At 42.4% G+C, this 21,994-nt stretch overlaps 3 protein-coding genes across 4 annotated transcripts; all 3 read left to right on the top strand.

The window, feature by feature from the left end:
* Positions 1–1,216: 1,216 nt before the first annotated feature.
* Positions 1,217–8,785, top strand: pigs (phosphatidylinositol glycan anchor biosynthesis, class S). Its single transcript, XM_079508316.1, has 12 exons — positions 1,217–1,285; positions 2,180–2,319; positions 2,913–3,024; positions 3,267–3,356; positions 5,258–5,349; positions 5,608–5,848; positions 6,311–6,453; positions 6,576–6,690; positions 6,980–7,125; positions 7,294–7,394; positions 7,644–7,854; positions 8,377–8,785. Exons 1-12 carry the CDS (start codon positions 1,267–1,269, stop codon positions 8,653–8,655), a joined length of 1,689 nt encoding a protein of 562 aa, XP_079364442.1. The 5' UTR covers positions 1,217–1,266; the 3' UTR covers positions 8,656–8,785.
* Positions 8,786–10,258: 1,473 nt separating this feature from the next.
* On the top strand, positions 10,259–15,612 carry srsf1b (serine and arginine rich splicing factor 1b). 2 transcript variants are annotated; one of them, XR_013790698.1, is made up of 5 exons: positions 10,259–10,700; positions 11,620–11,840; positions 12,121–12,293; positions 13,191–14,465; positions 15,001–15,612. XR_013790698.1 is itself a non-coding variant. In XM_079508628.1 (4 exons), the coding sequence occupies exons 1-4, from the start codon at positions 10,507–10,509 to the stop codon at positions 13,365–13,367; spliced, it is 765 nt and encodes a 254-aa protein (XP_079364754.1). In that variant the 5' UTR covers positions 10,259–10,506; the 3' UTR covers positions 13,368–15,612. The 2 variants fall into 2 exon arrangements, 1 of the variants encoding a protein (XP_079364754.1); XM_079508628.1 differs by having other exon boundaries at positions 13,191–15,612.
* Positions 15,613–17,157: 1,545 nt separating this feature from the next.
* On the top strand, positions 17,158–21,299 carry dynll2b (dynein, light chain, LC8-type 2b). Its single transcript, XM_079508330.1, has 3 exons — positions 17,158–17,349; positions 20,027–20,163; positions 20,586–21,299. The coding sequence occupies exons 2-3, from the start codon at positions 20,032–20,034 to the stop codon at positions 20,721–20,723; spliced, it is 270 nt and encodes an 89-aa protein (XP_079364456.1). The 5' UTR covers positions 17,158–17,349; positions 20,027–20,031; the 3' UTR covers positions 20,724–21,299.
* The last annotated feature ends 695 nt before the right edge of the window (positions 21,300–21,994 follow it).

Here is a 21,994-nt window from a genome sequence, read left to right as displayed (position 1 = left end):
AAATACCAACAGAAATTATGACGAATATAATTTAACTTTTATATTGTAGCTATAAAAAGTTAAATAAAACCTTAGTTGCATATTTTGAGTGTCTCATATTGCAGTTGTAGTTTTTTTTTTAACACTTTTTTTTACACATTTCACCCTGCCCACCCAATCAAAGGTTAAATTTCTCTTTAGCCAATAGGCCTATACAAAATATTTGTAGCAGGTACCATTTTTGATTAGGTGGGCTGCGGGCAGCATTAGAGAAATTTAGACCAACCGTTGCCAACTTGCCATCGGTGCTAGATAAAATACATCAGTGCTGTTGGTCAAAGAAGGAGAAGATAGATAAACTGATATGATAGTTTTCTAGGCATTTCGGGCGGTGGCATACTGTATATTCGTCCTGCCCACCCCAGTGGGGCAGCCGGCAGGCTAGAACCGGCCCTGTAACCTCGTATCACCAATTCACCACCGGCCTTTCATCTGAAACAGACCGTACTGCGTACAAATATCAGACGGAGACTAATATCAGGCATATTGGAATTTGGCGACACAAGCGCAAGAGGCGCTAGTGGTGCTTCCGGCAGAAATAGGTGCGTTTATTTAAAAAAAAAGGGTTAGCCGACGGTGCGGTTGCTTTCTAACCAAACAAGTCCAACCAACCACATTTTGCAGTGAATGAGTTCTCACCTTCTTAGGTTCTCACCCATATATAGTAAATCATGTTTACTATTTAGCAATATATACCGTCGTTTCATTTGAAATAAAGAGAATAAGAGATCCACCCCTCAGTCTACGTAGGTCACGTGATACAGCTTAAACTGGTTGAAAAGAAAGTAACGCACTCTGCCTGTATCGGATCTAACCGCAGTTCTAGGAAAGCCCTGCTGTGATTGGCCAGTAGTCGTTGTGATTGACAGTTCTCGTTTTTGCGACCAGTCATTAGTCCTACAACTACAGTACAATACAACCTATCTCAAACCCTCACCCTAAACCTAACCTCCCACGGGGCAGCACACCTAAACCTAACCTTAACCCATGTCTAACCAATGACTAGTCTAAACTAATACTAATACTAACTACTAGGTTACTTGGTACTACTAGTACCAAGTACTACTAGTATGTATGCACGCACCCCCCTAAACCTAACCCGAACGGACTAACGTCAGTAAAACCATGCCTTCCCGGGAGCCAATCAGACACATGGTGAGGCGGGTCTACCCTAGAACGTTGGTGGGATTCATAATCACGCCTCACTGGCTGGCTCGCATAAGTCAAATGGCGAGCACGGAAGTGGGTGAGTGAATTCATGATAGTAGATGTGTGGATCGATAGATGGTTATTATTACATTTCCACTCGCTAACTTCGACTCGTTAGAACACTTTTCACGCCACACAGCGGTACTCAAGCAACGACATAGATCATGGTCACACATGCAAAGCTGCTCACAGCCTATCCCTGAAACATGACTGATGCTGCCTGGCTGTCACAGCTACAGTACACTACACTACACAGTTCTCTCTGCTCTGGTCCATAGCGTTAATGGACCAGAGCTAAGTTCTGGGGACAGGACAGCCAGATGTACTAATATAATATAGCCGTTTCAAAACTGTATTTCATTTTGGGGGTGCACACACTGCACACAACCAAATGTGCAGGGCTCAGAATCTGCAAAGTTGTAGCCTAGCACACAATTAGCTTGTGGGCTACATCTACAGTTGTTGTCATTTGTCACTCACCTAGCCATGGTTCACATGTCATGATTACCTATTCATGACAGTCATGTTTCAGGGCTATATCTCACCAAACCATACAAACTCCAGTTACTCCACATATTTTCTCTCTTGATGGGTAAACAGCTGAAAGTACACAGTGAAATCCTGAGTGTTAATAACTCTGAGATATAGTAACAGTCATGTTGCTGTGTATAACTGTGTAATAATAATTACAATGGATATTGTTTCCTGTATGTGTTGAGCATGAACCGCTTCTGAACAATTAACCTTATTCTGGCGCACCAAATCACCTCTAAATAAAAAATAACCAATTCAAGCTTTTACCCTCGGTTGCCTCGGTGCTTTGAAAATCGTCCATCCATTGCTTGCCTGATACTTTTACTGATTCCCAATAATTTCCATTGGCTTCTTCTTCCTTGCTGTCTGTCTGTGTCTCTCTGTATCTCTCATACAGAACGCAAGCGAGGCCAGCTCGCTGCTCTGGCCATCGCAGCAGTCGTGATTATCGTGGGGGTCCCTCTGTGGTGGCGGACCACTGAAACGTACCGTGCATGGCTACCTGTCAGTGAGATCAAGGAATTGGCCAAGCTTCAGGTGTGTGTGTGTGTGTCAGTGAGATCAAAGAATTGACCAAGCTGCGTGTGTATGTGCGTGCACAGTTATGGAATTCAGTCATGGAATTCTGGGCCCTGTGACAGCATTTGTACAGCCAGAGCAGAGCTGCTGTAAGCGATAGCTTCTCGCTTTCTAGGACAACCTTTTTTTCTTTCTTTCGTTTCTTTCCAATGAAAACTGCCAGCCAAGTCTATGGACTTTGAGGAGGATATTTACAATTACAATGTTTGTTTAGAGCACTTTATAGCCAGCCAACTCTATGGACTTTAATGTTTGTTTAGAGCACTTATGATGTAAATCGTTTGCCAGCCAAGTCTATGGACTTCGATGTTTGGTCAGGGCACTAATTGACGACGTTAAATGCCATGTGGCCGATATAAATACAGTGGGTGCACCTCACTTCAAGTGATTTTTATTTTATCTTAAGGACCCCCAATTTGATAAGATTGTAATCTCTGGCATCTCTAAGAATGTTTTTTATTGTTATACAATGATTTAGTCTAATACGGTGTGGTGTAATTCCTTTACTGTAGGCATAGATCTAACAGTGAAAACCCTAATCTGTTTTGCAGCTGCAGCTTAGTGTTGATGTGGAGGTAGTGTTTGCACGTGGAACCCTGACCCCTGAACAGCAGAAGAAGGTTCCATTGACACAAACAGAAGATGAGGAGCACACGGTAGATGGTGAGGATGTCCAGTGTTACTGTAAAGCTTGAATTATATTAAACTGGCATTTTATTATACTGTTATTTTTCATCACTTGTTTTCTAAGTAGAGAGTGGCAACTGCTTTTGTTAACAAGGTTCAATAATGTTCACTCATCTAAGGTGAACTGACGATAATGTTAAATTGAAGTGTGTGGCTACGAGGACATCCCATGACATCTCCCCTTAGACACAGTTGTTGTGACTTGTCCTTCTTTGCAGAGGACACAGCTTTAAGGTACAGATATGAGACGAAGTACCGTACAGCTACCATCATGGAGGAAGATTCTTTAAAACAGCCCACTGCTGCAGGTGAGATGTTATATTCAGCTTTCATCTCTGTCTGAATGTATCTTAAAGAGAGGTGAGGAAGGGATGAAAAAGGCAGCAAAAACGGTACATTTGTGGCTTGATTTGTGCGTACTACTTGGTGTATAAAAAATGATGAATGCCCCTCTGCCTTCATTTGTAAATTGGATGCGTGTGCCTGCCTGTGTCTTGTTCAACAATGGCTGAATGATCAGGCACAGTTTAAGTATTGCTCATGTGAACATGAGACACAAGCACAGAAGTTTTTATATGAAGCTGGAATGCAAAAAAACGACAAAATGAAGTCAGTCTATGATCCGCAGTAGGAGGGCAGGGCACTGGAACTCTTCTATCTGATATGGATCAGAGAATAAGCAGCAGGCTGCTTTATTAATCCAAGAAGGGAAATTTGTCCTGCATCGGAAATGGACAGATGTTATCCAGACTGCATCAGATGAAAATACTTTAAATTGTGTTTTTATGGCGTTCATTTGATCAACCCATTACAAGTTGGATAATTGCTGCAGCTCTATTGGAGCTTCAAAATGGTCTTATAATGCCCCACAAGGCCACAACCTCACTGTCCCACCACGGGCCGAGGCGGTGTCTGCCGCTGTCCTGCAAAATCAAAACATGACATGGCAAACAATACTCATGTCTACAAACGCTGTTATCCATGTTACTCTTACACAGAGTGTTGCATTGGTCATTGCATGGGGTACCACGCCGTCCGCCCAGATATTTTTCAGGAGCACACAAACAAAAATGCATTGATTAAAAACACCCCTTAAGTTTGCACCTCAACAAAGGTTTACAAAGCCTGCTGAATGTCACACCCAGCCTATATTAATATGAATGAGCCTAGATGCTAAGATGCATATCAATTGCCCATTGTGTGACCTGTAGTGTAGGTGTTAAGCGACGTGCGTGTGACGTGACGTCTTTAAAACACTGTGTCCCACCAGAGATAGTTTCACCAATGCAACACTGCTGTTACCGGTATTTCAAAACCAGGCTCTCATGATAAAATTCAACAGGCTTCTTTTCTTTTACAAATTACACTGAAACATTTTGTTGTAATTCTAATGTAACTATAATGGCCCCCAACATGTTTTCAAATGCATACGCAAGCACACCTGAGTTCAGCTAATAACTAAAATAACGAATCAGACTGTGCTGCTTGCAACATTTATGGTATAAACCTCAGATCAAATACCTGGCTACGGTGTGTAGTACCCTCATTTTCAACTGAGGGGGGTAAAATATGTCTTGCTTTCTTTGGTCCCTGGTCGTGGAATGACCTGCAGACTAGACTAAAATTGGCCTTGAAAGTTATTTTGAGACGTTTCAAAGTGATCACTGCTTTTGTACAATCCAACATTTGCACAATTTCGGACAGGTATTAGCCTATAGGTTAGCCAGGCTCATATATCTATTTTCTTATGTATATATTGTACATTTCAATTACAATGTAGCACTTTGCCCGTTTTGCATCTCCTGGCTCCAAGGGTTGTACCTCTTTGTAGATAATTATTGTATTTTTAGGTATTCTGGAGGATAAACATGGATGTATTACTGTTTTTTGTTATGTCATGTATTGTGGTAGCACTGTTGTGTAATTTTATTTCTGCCTCTTTCTTGGCCAGTTCCCACTCGTAAAATAGATTTCTGTCTCAATGTGTTTTTACTGGTTAAATAAAGGTTAAATTAATAAATAAATAAAATTCAGTTCCCTCATATTTTACTGCTTTTAAGTAGCCTGACACTCATTTTCATTTCGTCTCACCAGGACATACTTTTTTAATGGTAGCGATTCAGGGCTGGAGCCAAGTGTAAACAACCATAAAGGTTTTCTATTGAGACCACTATTTGACTATAATATTTGTTCCTTTTGTTTTCTTTAGAGGCAGATCTCTCTCTGCACATGCTCAGTGAGAACCCATGTGGATCTGTCGTTGTGTATGTCATTCCAGAATCATCATCCTTGCTGCCTGAGGTTAATCACAATGTCTTTCATGTTCTCTCTATTTTTCTGCACTCCTCCGACTGTCTCATACCTTTTCATGGACATTTAATTTTCAGCTAGTTTTCTTTGCATTCCCTCTTTATCAAGACTCCTCTCTACTACACATTTTTGTACATACATGAAGATTTCAGTTTTCTTAGTCATTAGTTTAGATTTATTCTTTGTGTAACATTACTCTTGTCACGTCTTGTGTGTTGTCTGTATGTGCCTGTTGGCCAACACTCTCAGGATGTGGCGGTGTACATTGGTCAGCGGCGGACAGCCGTGCTTCGTATCGGTGCAGATATGAGAGTGGGCAAGACTCTGCCACAGCTCCTCACGCACCTTCAGCCGCGGGTCAAGCAGGTGCTGCAGGTTATGTCTTTCAGCCACGCTGACATCACCGCCGCACTTAGTGACAGAGTCCGTCTCAGCCCAGGCAACAAGGAGAGCATGGCTGGTAGCATGAGAGCCTTCAAGTCCAGCCCAGGTTAGACTTTGTTTGCAGCACATCTTAATCTCTCCCAATGAACATGGCGTTCTACTCAATGGGGGCTATGTTGATTCAACAATAACAATAAATATTTAACACAGCAAACCATGCTGAAACTTGATCTCTATTAAGCAATGCCCAATCTGCGAACCCATCGACAAAAAAAGAGACTGGATGTTGGCCGTTCACACTCCTAGCACTCCACTCCTCTACACATTGTAACAGGAGTTGCCGACAAATTCAGCTGTGGACTGGAGCTCTGAATCTGTCTTGAGATATTAAGCAATGCCTAACTTTAATCACAATTAAACACAGCCTAACTCCCTCCCTACCTATTAGAAAACAGCCAAACTGAACCAATGGAAAACAAAAACATGATCTTTTGATGATGTGTGGAAATTAATCAAATTTCACATTTAATTATTTGAAATTTAATCTATTTTGTCGTCACTGTTTCAGGCTATGAGATCACTTTCAGCCTGTTGAACCCGGACCCAAAGTCGCACAACCTACAATGGGACATAGAGGGCGCTGTGCAGAGCTACATCCAGCCTTTGCTTACAAAACTGGCCCCTGTGGCCAACTTTAGTATAGACTCTCAGGTAAAGTCACTGTGGGCATTTTGTCCCTAATATAAAGATTCCATTCCTTGTTTGTGCATGTGTGTTTGCAAAGAATAATTTGCAGAGTGAAAATATACTAGCTATACCTGTTCTCCATACAGATTTTGTACTACGCTGTGCTGGGGGTAAACTCTCGCTTTGACAGCAGCCTCAATGCCTACACACTCAACGCTGACAGCCTCGCACATGTCATCAACCCTGTGGAAGCTAGGCTAGGTACGAGAGAAAAAAAACTGTTTTGGGCTTGTCAGGTCGAAATATTCATTTATAACTTTATAAACTTCACAAATTTTCTAAAATAGCAAAAATATCTAATCTAAGTTTGTAGATCAGCTATTTAAATTTCTTTATTTTGGTAAGGTGTAATGTATGAGTGGTTAAACATGAATAAATAGAAATACATTTTTACAGAATGACACGTGTTATAGAGGCTGTTTTACATAGATTTGAAAGATTGAAAACCACTGATATGATTGAGGGTGATTTATTTATGTTTTGTGTCCAGGTTCAAGTGCTGCATCTTCCAACCCAGTGCTGAACTTTCTGCTGTACGTCCCTGACGCTCACCACTCTCCACTTTACATCCAAGGCCACAGGAAGCAGCATGTACCTTCCAATGCATTTCACTCACCGCGGTGGGGCGGTATCATGGTAAGATCAACTCTGTTCTAAGGATCAGGTTTTTTGTAAAGGACATTTGGGAAGTCTGCTCTGTGGGTGGAATAAACCCAGTCTTCTTAAAGTATGTGTGATGTGTGTAGCTGCAAATTAGACAGACCTTGTTCAACCTTCAGTGTAAATTATATATTTTCTTAATAGGTCTATAACGTCAATGATAACTACGGGCCAGAGACTGACTTTCCTGTAAACATCAACATTAACATGGCTGAAGTCATGGGAGTCTTCCTCGCACAACTTCGGTAAGAAATTTGGAGAGTTTGTACTACCACAAATCAATAACACATTCAATGCACAGGCATTTGAAGATGAAACATCTGCCAAGGGACATGCTTAAAAGACACTTCACAAACAGCTGGCCATTACTAGTGTCACTTTGAAGTCACGTTTGTTCTTCTTTTTTTAGATATTTTTGGGGCTTTTGCCTTTATTGATAGATGATGTGCGTGCAAGCAAGCCTTATAGAACTTTCCTCTGCCCTGTTCCCCCAGGCTTATGTTGGGTGTGAAGTCATCTAACTCTCCCCCTGGCTTCCTGGTGGCACCATGTGACAATGCAGGATTGGCTGACTGGGAGCTTGATCGCCTCATGTGGAGTCGTAGTGTGGAGAATATTGCTACGGCAACTACCACCATCACCTCCCTGTCACAGCTCCTCGACCAGATAGGCAACATTGTCATCAATGACAACATTGCCCAGCAAGTAAGCTGTGTTATATCAATTTACTTTGTTTGGTTTTATGTATAAGGTTGTTATATTAAAAAATACGAACTTTTTCATCAGGCGTGCTACATTCTTTATGGGTTTCTTGTTTACAAACCTTGAGTCTGCACGTGCTGGTTTCATGTAATCAATTCTCAACAGATCCCCAAACCTGTTTTGGGGAGCGCTGGTTTCAGTTCAGTTAACCTCCTCTTGTGTGTTGGCTGGTGAGACGCAGAGATGCACCCTAATGAGACAGATATACTGTATACTTCACCCTGCCAACAGTGTTGCGCACAGAGAACAGCTGACATACTATCTCAGCTTGGAGGTCTGCTGTTCTCGGCCATTCAATGCACGCAACACCTTGATGAACAAAGCAGATTCTGACTATATAAAGTTTAGTGCCAGTAATATACAGTATACACGGAAAGTGAAATGGCTGTATTGATATTCTATTTTGGTTCTCTAGGGCCAGGATTTCACACAATTTCTTATTTGATCGTTGTTCCTATTGTGCAGGTATCAAGCGCTGTCACTGCTCTACAGTTGGCTGTGGGTGAGCTGGAGGCAGGGAACCTGGGCTTTGCTCTGCAGTACAGTAAAGAAGCTATCCTTGCTTCAGAGAGAGCTTTTTTCGACCCATCCCTCCTCCATCTCCTCTACTTCCCTGATGACCAGAAGTTTGCCATCTACATACCACTGTTCCTGCCCATGTGTGTGCCTATTCTGCTGTCACTTCTCAAAATGGCATCTGAGGCCAGGCAGCGACACAGGGATAAGAATGCCAAGAAGGACTGAGGAACTGAGGAACATTCCGGCATGAAATACTCAAGTGTTCCGATGTGTGATGCCTTACAAAGGATTATAATGTTATGTTTGTCATCAACACTACACCATAACGGTCCTTGAAGACTGGACATGTTTTTGTTTGGGGTTTTTGTTTTGGGGGGGGGGGGGGGGGGGGGGGGGGGTTGCTGAATAATGCTGCTAAAAATCCGAAAAACGCAGCAGTGTGCAGGGATTCTGAATTCAAAACATGTCACAAGTTAAACGTATTAGTTGTGTTATGGAAGTAATATGTCCATCCGGAAGGTGAATGTATCTTAGAAGTTTATTCAGAAGAACAGCATCAAGCAAACCGCATATCTCAGTCTATCAGGCTTGGCCTGCATCTCTCAGTATTCTCTCCCTCAGCACACCCCTCTCTCGTGGTCTCCTCCCCACCAGACCACCAGGTCCGCAGATAAACATGACCATCACAAAAGTACAATACAGACGCTCTGACTGTCGCCACCCTGCTGAGACAGGAACTCCCTAGCCAGGCCCAGCAGGGTCTCATAACAAACAATAGGTGTGACATTGTCTTTTACATACAGCTTGATCAAAGGGTTGATTGGATTGAGACAGGCCTTCCAGCCACATACATTCATGAAATGATACTAGGTCAATATTTGACAGTCCAATATTGCCATAACACTTGTGAATGGCCTTTTGTTAGTACAGTGGATCTAAATTGAGTGTGCACTGGGACCTGAATGTTATGTTGGCCAAGAAGGCTCAATATATGTAAGGAATGAGTGACTGAGATGGTTATTGAACACAAACCAATAAGATGAAGCAGGACTGGTGTCAAGTCATAGAAAATAATGACTGCGTCACTGCATAATCCTGGTAATTAGTAAACTTACTTAATGTACAGGCTAGGATACAGTACACATTTCTGCTGCCATGGCAATGTAATTAGGCAGCAGAGAGTGGCTGACTTACAGCATGCAGATGGTTGTGGTATTTATTGAAGGTAAAATGCATTCTTTAGGATGGGTCTGTGGGATATTTATCTTTTTTTTTCTTAAGGGAATGGATGGATGTATTTATTATGTTTTCTTGAATGACTACTGTGGATATTGCACTGTTAACATTTGAATGGTTGTCAATTTAACATTTTTATATTTGTTCAATACATTTAAATTGTAAACAAAGACTGCTGTTACTCTGACATTTGTTATGCTGGTGTATGCCAACAAGCCAAGTAACAAACACCATACATGTGCATTTATTTATAGTACTTTAGGCCTACATAACAGGATGATGGCACAACACAACAGCCAGCCACAATAAAAAATAATTATAGCCGGGATTGTTTCTATTTGAACAGAAATGTGCAATTTAGACCTAAATTCACTAGTCTATGTCGACTCCTCTTGTGACTGAAATTTGCACTCTGCTCCCTGCCCCTTGTACCCTCTTTTGATGGGTTCGATCCTTTCCCATACGGCTTATCCCGGAGGTACGCGAGCAGGGCGGAGTCGGCAATCCAGTTAGAAATGTCCATGCATTCTGAGAAAACAAACGCCGTGTATCAAAAGGAGCGCACCATGACTTTTGCTGTGATGACGTAGTAGGCCCTCTGTTCGTCAAGCTACAGAAGCTAGTAGGTACCTCCCAAAGCGACTGCTTTTCTTTCTTCAGTTTCGTCTTGGCTTTCGTTGGAGATTTTACTATTTGTTTTTTTAACCCCCACCGCGACACATTATTATCATCCGTGTAACGTTAACTAGACAGTGGTTGTAGATAATTTGGCTGTCCCGAAGGGCAAACCATCGTTATTTATAGCCTTTGCGCGCTAAAAGAAGCAGCTTGATTATCGGCATGTCTGGCGGGGAAGTGATCCGGGGCCCTGCGGGGAACAACGACTGTCGGGTGTACGTGGGGAACCTTCCCCCCGACATCCGCACAAAGGACGTGGAAGATGTTTTCTACAAGTACGGAGCGATCCGAGACATCGACCTGAAAAATGGAAGAGGAGGACCGCCCTTTGCATTCGTGGAGTTCGAGGATCCGAGGTGAATATACCGTGCATAACAGACACTAGCCCCGGTCCAGAGTGTTAGCACCAAGGCTAAACGCACTAGCCCTGGCCAAGAGCGTTAGCATTAGCACCAGGGCTAAGCACACCAGACCTGGCCTAGCTCTGGTCCATAGCCCTAATGCTTCTATAATTAGAAGCATTAGGGCTATGGACCAGAGCGTTAGCACCAGGGCTAAACACACTAGACCTGGTCCAGAGCGTTAGCACCAGGGCTAAACACACTAGACCTGGCCCAGAGCGTTAGCACCAGGGCTAAACACACTAGACCTGGCCCAGAGCGTTAGCACCAGGGCTAAACACATTAGACCTGGCCCAGAGCGTTAGCACCAGGGCTAAACGCACGTCGCACACTGGTTCTCCAAGTGGGGTCCGTCCGTGGAGGGGAGAGTAGTCCGGCGTCTCCGAGTCCGCACAATATTTTAATTAATTCATTTTAATTGATATTTTAATTGTGCAACTTTATGACAACGGCGTTACATTTGGCACACCGTTAGAGCATATTGTCCCTGAGGATGGGGGGGACATTTTTGGCTACAGGCCCAGCGCCATCGAAGATTTGAGCCGCGGTAACCATGGCAGCCATTTTCCAAAATGGCCGCAACGGCGCCGCCGCCGCCACCTGCTCCCATAGATAAGAGTGAGCGATTTAATTAATTAAATACATATCAAATTCAGATGGCTTTCCCTTTCATATCGAACAAGGCAAACCATTCAAAATAAACTATTTAAATCAAACTAATTTTGAGACACTAATGTCACCACTGTCAAATATTGACCCAAAGTGTTTGTTTACACAGATGACTGAGTGGTTCAAGGCTGTGTGCATTCATCTGTTGAGCACGTACCCCTCCTGGGTTTGGTATCAGTGAGTAATGGACGTTTTGTCTTAATAGAGATGCCGAGGACGCCGTTCATGGACGCGATGGATATGACTATGATGGGTACCGCCTGCGTGTCGAGTTTCCTCGAAGCGGAGGACGTGGAGGTGGTGGCCGAGGAGGAGGAGGTGGCGGAGGAGGAGGAGGAGGTGGTGGTGGTGGAATGGGAGGAGGAGCCCCCAGAGGAAGATACGGACCCCCTTCACGGCGCTCAGAGTACAGGGTTATTGTGTCAGGTAGGTGTTGTGTTCTTATCTTATCGCAAATCTTGCACTGTATTGTATTTATAGTGTATGAGAACATACTGTATATTGCAGTTGTAATATGGAGAATGTCAAATAAAATGTTACCTCTAATTTTTATTTATAACTAACTTGAAAAAACATAATACATTTATTTGTTACGCACTTTATATAATTAAAAAGAAAACAAGATACTAGGAAGAAATGCAACAACATTTTAACCATATTTTAGCCATAATTGCATGCTAATCTCTCACCCATTCTTGGTGTCCAGGTCTTCCCCCCAGTGGAAGCTGGCAGGACCTAAAGGACCACATGCGCGAGGCAGGTGATGTATGTTATGCTGACGTGTTCCGTGATGGCTCCGGGGCGGTGGAGTTCGTTCGCAAAGAAGACATGACCTATGCCGTCCGCAAGCTGGATAATACTAAGTTTCGCTCTCATGAGGTAGGTTTGGCTTACAGTCCTAGAGTAACTCAACAAGGAAGGAATAACTCTGTTGGCATTGCCTTGAGAGTGGTAATAATTTACTATTCTGTCCATATCGGGTCGCAACTCGGAACAGGGCTGGGTCGGCTCTAGCCAACTTGCAACGCTCGACACAGCAACTCGCGGCCCTTGGACCGATAGGTGTCTCCTGTGGCTCAAGTTCGTTAGAGATGGCACCCCTCCGTCGTGGTCTATAAGAGAATGCTCCACCCTTCGGGCACCTAATACTTCTTACTAGTAGTAGAGGTCCCTCCCTACTACTAGTAGGAGGGAGGCCAATCAGAGGAAGGCGGGGCGTTACCATGTCTAGAAACGGACGTAGTCTAGAATTATGCTCGTGGCAAGGAAGGGACTACAGACTGAATCAATGCTGGCAGTAAATGTTTGAAGAGACAAATGGAATGAAGGTGAACACATTACTGGTTGTTTTCAGGATGGATGGATATAACATGGATATAACAAACAAGTTTATCCTTTCTGAAACGGATGCTTTTGGGGCTGCGCCAAATTGATGTGTATCAGTTTGGTGTCTACTGGATTGCAGTGCTTGGATAGACCAAAACCCTGAATCACTTTAGGTATGGTGGATGCCACTACAGAAAAGGTCTTAACTGCATTAGGGTTCCTAATGCAGGCATGGACTGCATTTAGTGTTTGCTATATTGTGACTTTGTTAAATATATTTCAATGCACTGAGTTTCTATCAAACATTTACTAAAGTCCTTTTGTTTTTGTCAAGTCACTCACTGCTCATCCAATTGCTTTTATTATGTTATCAGCTCTGTGTCTGCAGGAATCCCTGGTTTCTTTGAATCTCATGGAATAGCTTTCCTCTTCATGTGTGTGTGTGTTTAGGGAGAGACTGCCTACGTTCGCGTGAAAGTGGATGGTCCACGCAGCCCCAGCTACGGCCGCTCTCGTTCTCGCTCCCGCAGCCGGAGCCGGAGCAACAGAGGGTCACGCAGTTACTCGCCACGTCGCAGCAGAGCGTCACCGCGCTACTCCCCCCGTCATTCCCGCTCACGCTCCTAGATATACATGAGACCCTCTGTAAAAAACCAGCCAGCTCAACCCAACAACGCACCTCAGACTGCCAGGAAGAGAGCAAACGTCATGACATTGAATATAAAACAGAGCTCACACCCCCATCTGCTCTGTTAACCCTTTCAGTGTTGTCCTACTGTGGTTTGTTTATTTTTCCATTTCTTTGTTATTTTTCTTTGGCAGGGTTATCTTTTTTTTCCCGTAGCACCAAATCGTTTTTTATTATTTGAGTATCTGTTCTGTTTGTGGGCCTGTCTTATTTGTCACCCGGCGTCACACCCTCACCTCGAGGTAATGTACACCCACCCCCACCCCTTCTTTCTTTATCTGAAAATTATATCTCTGCTGTCGGGCAGAAATCATATGTCCAAAATATTAACTTATTGGGGGTCCGCATCAAAGTTGGTATGGTGACTATACATTGTCACATACTTGAATGTGTCCTATCACTTTACCCAAATACAGCTCGAGTTAGTTGATTTTTGACCATTAATTACTTTGTCATCCAAATCAATGATGGAAAAAAATGATCTCCAGATTTGGAGTTGGGTGGTTTGACCAACAGTTTTGAGGATTAAACAGTCTGTGTGAAAAACAGACCAATTATCCACATTCTATTGGGCAGCGCCCCCAGAGGCAAATTCAAATGAAACAAACAACAGAGGGTGCTGTTTTTTCCCCTGTTTTTGCCGATGGGTTCCCGCTTCCCAGCTTGGTGTGGGTAAAACCCATGCACAGACGTAAACAGTGTTCAATAGCAATTATAGCACTGATTGCAAAATGGAGATAGTTGAAAATGGGAGATGGCTGTTTTTTGCCCGATAGCGACGATATGTTTCCTCTGCTGAATCCAGGAGCTTTTTGATGGGTAATGGCACCATGTTGTTTTGGTTGGTTTGTCATTGTATTGCTTTATGTGGGGAGGCTGTTGCTTTTCTTGACCTTGGATTTACTGTTGTACTGTGACCTTCTCGTGTGTCTCTCTGTAGAGATCAGAGGAGCAGTATAGGATTGGATCACAGGAGCAGGAAACACAGTTCATATTAGGATAAACAGGAGGAGGAGGTGTCAAAACTGGAGTCAATGGTATGATGCTGTGGCCTCTCAACTCTGAAATCTACATAATAGGGCTTCCTTGTTTTTCTTTTACGCTCAATATTCGCTTGACAATGCCCGAGTACCATTATTGAATGTTTTCAATAGTAACAGATTTTTGTTTTGCTATTTGCTAGTTGCTGTAGTTACTTCTGCATGCCTCATTTCATATTTCTATAGTTCAATGCACCGGTAAGGCTACTTGGGGCCCTGTGGTTCTGCACACAGGTCTTGCAATTTCCTAATTTTATTGTTTGGAGACCACATCCTTTATCTGGATGTAGTACGTAATACTTTTTGTTTGGAGAAGCAATCGTGTGTTCTGGCTTTGGTTAATGTTTCAACATTCAAAATACAAACTTTTGTTTGTAAGTGATACTCGATAGTGTCCTTTTTTAGATTTTTTTCCCCTCACAAAATATTCAACCTCCTAGATGTATTAACTGATAGATTTTTGTATTATTATTTACTATGTGCGAAGGTGTGATTCTAACTGGCCTCCTTCTCTTTGACTGGTATTCTGAAGGTTTGGACTGGGCTCATTGTCTCTCCATTCCGGAGCCGGATCAGTGGATCAGGATTCAGGATCAGTTCAGGATTAGAATTAGGCTTCAGGATGGATACATGGAACAGGAGCATGGGAGCATTTTACTGGGAGAAGATCCCGACCCCGGCCCAGTCCAGCCCGCATAATGCCCGATAATCCCACCAAATTAACAAATTTAATTTAATTGGCGTTTCAAATTACTACAATTTTTCCTTTTTTGTGAATGTGGAACCTCAGAGACATGATGGTGGCATCTGGATGAGCTTTTTTTTTTTTTTTAAGAATTTCCCCCCCTTTTCTGGTGTTTATTAAAAGAAGGAGCAAAGTTCGGATCAAAACCAGGAGGCGGGCTGGGAGGTGCAGGATGGATCCGCGCACGTAAGGAGAGTGGTAAATAGTGGGTGCACATAATCAGAGGAGGGAGGGAAGAGGGAGGCATGGGGATTTCAAGGGAGTGTGTCATTAATGTGTCTTTTTTCCCCTAGGAGGTTTTTTACATGAGGAAGATGAGTTCTTTTTTTCTTGATTCAGATGATAAGGTGTTGGAAGTGTGTTGATCGGTGTCTTCAATAAAACTTTCAGTCATAGTAATACATGTTTGTGTTTTTCTTATGGCAGTGGAGCTGCTTGGATTTCTAGGTCCATGACATCCATCACACTAGGTTTGAGATTTGACACTATAAACGTATAAAGTGTTTCCCAACCCTGGTTCTCAGACATAAAGTACAATACTGCTTGCTGGTGTAACAGGATTCTGCTATTTAAAAGCACAAAGCTAGCACAAAATATCTTCATATGGTGGTCTGTGGCCAAATACCTGGTGATTTGGGGGTTTCACAGAAGTTCCATTCTAATTTAACTTTAAGGTATCTTGTCCGTGACAGGCCTGCAATTACATAGAGAGCAAGTGTATATGAAATAAACATGCACATTTATGTATAATGTTAAGGACAAAATTGTCCATCACTGTTTATGAACAAAGAAAGATTAAACCTAGCCTTTTTTCTTTACTTTATCGATGAAATTATGTATAATATAGGCTTAGTTAGTAGGCACAAACCTACATTCAACGCTATTTAGTATTTATGTAAAATGTATTTTTATAATGAGTACTGAGCTCTGGTAGAGGGGGGCGACAACCACCTCTAGCTCGATGTAAGACAAGGAGCTTGTGGTGGACTACTCAAGGTTTTTGAGTAGTAGGACTAAACAAAACGGATTATTTAATTATTATTATGAAGTAATATGTTTGGAAATAGGCTAATTTGAGCGTGGGGGGCCAAATTGTTAGTGAAAGTTTAATGTATGCTGTACTATAATATGTTAAATGGACTGGACCGAAAACACCAAGGCCCTCTACAGGAAGGGACAGCGCAAGCTGTTCATAACTTCATCCTCACCAGGTTCAGGTCCTTATGCAACAGGCTGCTGCAGGTGTTTGTAAAGTCTGTACTGACCAATGAGTGTCTCCTCTTCTTTGCCATGGTTTGATGGGGATTACATCATCACAAGGAACAAACTGAATAAGGCAAGATGATGATGAGGAAGGCTAGCTTGCGTAATTGGAGTTAAACTGGACAACCTGGAGCTGATGGAGGATGAGGAGGAAGTTATCCTGATGAACCACTCCCACTACCCTCTATTAGTCAGTCCTTTGTTCCAATAGTCATCAGACTCCATAACCAATTAAGCCCCCATATGTTCTGTACTTGTACAGAACATATTATGTACCATTCATTGTCGATGGCATTCAATGTTTGTGTAAAAATCACTCAAAGCTGGCCATTCATTGTTAGTTGCATTCAATGTTTGTGTTTACACAAACACTCAAAGCTGGCCATTCATGGCATTCAATGTTTGTTAGGACAATATTTGTGTTTACACAAACCCTAGCTCTGGTCCATAGCTCAATGCCTTGCTATGGACCAGAGCTACACAAACCCTCAAAGCTGGACACATAGGAAATTGAATAATGACGAACCATTTATGTAGTGAAGCAATTATTCTAGCTGTGTAGAGCCTATATAATATAGGTCGATATTATTAGAATATCAGTGCTTGAAGAATGAGGATCAATGATAAGGATAAGTAGGGATCAATCACTCTCCCTGGGGGCGCAACGGTGCATTCTGGGTGGAAATAAGATGCGGCCGGTGGGCCGCTAGTGGAAAACGCCAGCAGTCGGGCGGCGGCCTGAGTCGAACCAATAACAAAAGCGATGCAATGCAGAAGGCGGAGCAGACCCTTACGTCGCATGTAGCAGCATAAATGAGCAATAAACGAACTGTCAAAGCCTACTCAACACACGCTGAGCTTCATTGATAGACGGTAAGCATGGATGATGATTGCATGGGTGATGTGGGTTCAATGATTGTTAGTTAACCAGAACCCGAGCGAAATTAATTGATGTACGCACTGTTGTTTGCAGTGTTGTTTGCAAGATCATTGAATTGGCTTACAATTTGTAGGCGTTCACAAAGTTGAATGATTCTCATGAGCCAGCGTCTAAACTTGTAGAGTGTATTGCTTTATCTTATCTATTAATGGGGCTTTGTTGCAATGTCATGCTCCCACAGTTGGAACTGTTTTAACTGTAGATGTTGTGAACCTGCATGATTTACTTGTCGGGAGAGTCGTATAATTATCCACGCAAGTTATGTCTATGCGAATGGGCAGGTGTTTCGGACAGCGAGGCCTTTTAAGCACATTCCTCCCAGGTTCATCATCGGCTTTATTCGGCTATGTCAGTGTTTCTCAACCCTTTTAATTTCAAATACCCCCCAATTTGATATGTATAGGCCACGGATGCCCAATTGGATACAATGTTGGTTTATCGCTGGGACCCCAATCTACACTATACAATTATCAGTATTTAATTCTCAGAAAGTACAGATCCAAGTGGTTCCACTTGTGGTACACTCCTGGATTTACAGGATCCCAGCTTAATTATTTAGCTGGGGATCCCTAGCCGCAATTTGCAACTCTAGATTTTTTTATAATGGGATGAATCTAGAGTTGCAATACCCTCCATTGACTCCCCACTCATCATTTTGCGTTTGCGATCTGCTTGTCTTAAACGACGTTAAACTCACCAACATTGCAGCTGTAGTCCAAGCTTGAATTATTCTCTTTCAATCTGCAAAGCTTGTTTTTCATAAAAATCCCCCGTTATGAGCTACTTTCTGTCAAGAAATTCTGTGCAAGTGATTTTTCTAAGTGCTGGAGTTTGGAAGCGCTCGTCGTAAGTCACTGAACGTCCCTGCATGCATCTGTTTCGCATTTGCACATAATGCAGGAGGCAGCAGCGCGACCCCTTAATAAAAACGAGCGCTTCCAAACTCCAACATTTCTTCTTCTTGACAGAAAGTAGCTCATAACATGTCTACGGGGGATTTTTATGAAAAACAAGCTTTGCAGATTGAAAGAGAATAATTCAAGCTTGGACTACAGCTGCAATGTTGGTGAGTTTAACGTTGTTTAAGACAAGCAGATCGCAAACGCAAAATGATGAGTGGGGAGTCAATGGAGGGTATTGCAACTCTAGATTCATCCCATTATAAAAAAATCTAGAGTTGCAAATTGCGGCTAGGGGATCCCCTGGAAGTTGGACCCCCCCCCCCCCCTCCAAGAACCCACAGGGGACCCAGTGATGTTGTGTATTTAGTACTTTAGTTGAGGGCCTCACTGACAACCACATTGGACTTTACAGGAAATGCTGGCTAATGAGTGCGTGCAAAGTTGAAATGATGCTCACACACAGAACAGAGGGGGACACTGGCCCAAGGAGCAAGGGAATGGACTGAGTTGTTCGTCTTCTTTCCTTAAACATGAGCTTCTGGGAAAACAATTGCATTTTTAATCTGATAACATAATTGGTGCTTCATCATTGTTCTTGACTTCATGGGCTTGTCATACCTGAGAGTGAGACAAACTTATAGGTTCATTTTTTTAGATGGGTCCCATGGACATTTTATGAGTCCCGCTTCAATGACGTAAGTCATATTTTGTCATTTTTACAAATTGCAGCATTTAACTCCCATTTCATCTTATATGGTTATATTCATGTAGAAATAAACACAATTCTAAATCTGACAATTGCAAAGAGTTATGCAAACAACAGTGCAAAGTATATGCAAACACAGTAAATTAAATGAAACAATACTGAGTACAGTAGTGCGTCCATGGATCCGTTATCAATAATCTGCGTTTTGGGATGACATTGCATTTCGTTCATCACTTTGCTGGTGAACTATCCACAATACTACCATTGTAGACATTGTTTACATAATAACCAATTGTTTGCTTGTGTGTAGGTTGTTGACGGTGTTCCTTTGCAATGCTTAAATTAGCTGGGGATTTGGACTCAAATGTGTTCAAAGGAGTTGACTCCAGTGCTTTGTACTGTTGTCAATATGGCTGGCAGAGAAGAGGGCTCCATTCCATCTCCTACAGATGATCAGTTGAGTTCTCTGAAGTAGAATTTGCTGCCATATCTGCAACCTTGTAAGCACACCTTGGTGTGTACTGTATTATCCTGCTGGGAGAAAGAAAATGCATTTGTAGATGAATGAACCGTTGCCATGGAGTGATACTTGCAGCGTACATGACTGTTTCCATCAAGTGGTTCAATGAGTGCCAGAAAAACTGAAACATTCTCATGGATTCTGGATTAATTTAACACAAATTACAATGACAGTGTTAAATCCTTTAACAGTGCAGTCAATTAAGAACCAGTGGGAAACTGGAAATTATGAGAAGTTGTTGAAAGGAAATAGATCATGATTGTTTTCTCTGAAATATGACAAGAATGGAATTTATCCAGATTCCAAAGGCAGCATTTGAGAATTCGTGAGATTCTAAACCTTCTGCCCCTACATTTGCAACTGCTGATTATTGTAGGTTTATTATATTATCTGTCTTTATTTTTTTTTACTATGTTTTGCCTCAAGCTGCTGTCACGTTTATTCACCCCCATTATCCTGTCTCTTTATCTGTACTTCTGTAGCGATCATGAGTGACAGGAAGGCAGTGATAAAGAATGCAGACATGTCTGAGGACATGCAGCAAGATGCAGTGGACTGTGCTACACAGGCCATGGAGAAGTATAACATCGAGAAGGACATTGCTGCCTATATCAAAAAGGTACCCGGGACAAAGGGTTGAGCATTATTAAAGGAATGCTCTGCAAATTTATGAACCTTTCGTCAATTTGTGCCATAACTGAGCAATAGAAACATCTTGATTGCATGCAATTCCGTCTGAGAAAATGTAGTCGTCGTCCCGTGAATACAGACAGACCTTTGCTGTCACTTTACATAACAGCAAAGGACTCATAAGTCTTGGTACTCAAACGGTTTACAAGACTATTGTTTCTACAGAAGAGATAATGTCTGTCTGTAGTTTTCATGTGACTACGTCACTGTGGACAATAGGTGCCTTTTGATTGGCGGCTTCTGTGATGAAGAGTATTGACTGACTGTGTGTGTGGGGGGGCTGTTGGTTTATATACACTTGTATAATGCCCTCTAGTGTAATATAATCTACATTGTTTTTTGTTCCTTCAGGAGTTTGACAAGAAGTACAACCCCACATGGCATTGCATTGTGGGAAGGAACTTTGGCAGCTACGTGACACATGAGACAAAGCACTTCATTTACTTCTACCTGGGTCAAGTGGCTATTCTCCTCTTCAAGTCTGGCTGAAACCAACACATGCCTTGTTAACCCCACTTTTATTTCCAACCCCAACATGCCTGACCCAACGCTATGTTTGCCCAAGCCTTTTTCTTTTCAGATCGTCTGCTTTAGCCCCCCCCCCCCCCCCCCCCCCTTCCCGCCACACTCCCTCTGCCTTACCTTTTGTTTTCAATCTCCCCCTTTTTATTTTTCTACCCACCACACTAACAGCGATGGTGGATGGAGCGGTGCTCCTGTTTGGACTGTGATACAGATGGCTAGGGGCCATTCTCATGCACATGCACACACCCACATACACTCAACATGACACAGACAATACACTCACTCACTCATTCAGAATGCTCATTGTTCTAGCATCATACTGACTCATACTTTCCAAACATTATTTGACTGTGCGCTGATGCATGGACCTTGTACATTAGTTCATATGTATACGTTGTATGATACATTGTTTTTCATGGAAATGCCTAGCAACAGGAGATTTTTGTTAAAATGCCTAAGTTTCTGTATGGTTATCGTTTGTGTAAAAATGTCTTGACTGTTGCTTATAATGAATAAAGAGTAGTATGCCAAAGGATTAAACGACTTGTACCATCTTGAATATTGATCTAAACATTGTGATGCTCTGAACATTTAAACGGGCATGTAAGCTACAATTAAAAGACATGCCTGTCAAGGTAACACATTTTAATGTAGTCTGTTGGTACTGATGTTTGGGTTAGAGATTATAAATTCATGTACGAGATGAGCCGCATACAATTAAGACCACTTTGCTGTCGTTATTGGTTCTGCTACGCTCGCCATGGCACGGAAAAGAGGTTTACTTTTTTCCGTGACATGATTCAAACATCTTGTTTCAGTAAGCCTATGAAGATTACAAATTGTTAGTACATGTCCTCCAGCAGGTACTCTATTATGTCAGGCATGTGGCATGGTATACAGCTTGCTAGGCATAGCAGGCTAGATACAGAAATAGCCCATCCTATTAAAGACATTTTGTGAGGCTGCCAATTCAAAAAAGTGGAAAATTGCCTCTTCACTTAATGGACAAATCCCTCCCACGTTCCCACCTGTTTAGTCTGACTGCTTTTTTCTAGTGCTGCCATTTCAGATCAAGTTCTTGAGTTGAGATTCCATGAGATCAGCATAGTTTAGCTCTACACTATATGACAAAGTCAGACAGTAGACACTAATTATTTGTTTGTTCCAGTAAATGGAAACCTTAATGCTACAGGCTTAAAATGGCATTCTAAACCTAGACAATTGTGTCCTTGCAG

Source organism: Electrona antarctica (genome assembly GCF_951216825.1).
Source record: "Electrona antarctica genome assembly, chromosome: 8".
In the NCBI taxonomy this organism is placed as follows: Eukaryota; Metazoa; Chordata; class Actinopteri; order Myctophiformes; family Myctophidae; genus Electrona; species Electrona antarctica.
The sequence above is the reverse complement of the archived record's forward strand: the minus strand, read 5'-3'. Positions and strand labels throughout refer to the sequence as shown.

Excerpts from the sequence above, each read along its gene's own strand:
- srsf1b (XM_079508628.1), top strand. The coding sequence starts at position 10,507 with ATGTCTGGCGGGGAAGTGATCCGGGGCCCTGCGGGGAACAACGACTGT. Across the intron at positions 10,701-11,619 it reads GTGGAGTTCGAGGATCCGAG|AGATGCCGAGGACGCCGTTC; the intron begins GTGAATATACCG and ends TTGTCTTAATAG. Across the intron at positions 11,841-12,120 it reads GTACAGGGTTATTGTGTCAG|GTCTTCCCCCCAGTGGAAGC; the intron begins GTAGGTGTTGTG and ends CTTGGTGTCCAG.
- dynll2b (XM_079508330.1), top strand. The coding sequence starts at position 20,032 with ATGAGTGACAGGAAGGCAGTGATAAAGAATGCAGACATGTCTGAGGAC. Across the intron at positions 20,164-20,585 it reads TTGCTGCCTATATCAAAAAG|GAGTTTGACAAGAAGTACAA; the intron begins GTACCCGGGACA and ends TTGTTCCTTCAG.
- pigs (XM_079508316.1), top strand. Across the intron at positions 7,126-7,293 it reads CGCGGTGGGGCGGTATCATG|GTCTATAACGTCAATGATAA; the intron begins GTAAGATCAACT and ends TTTTCTTAATAG. Across the intron at positions 7,855-8,376 it reads ATGACAACATTGCCCAGCAA|GTATCAAGCGCTGTCACTGC; the intron begins GTAAGCTGTGTT and ends CCTATTGTGCAG.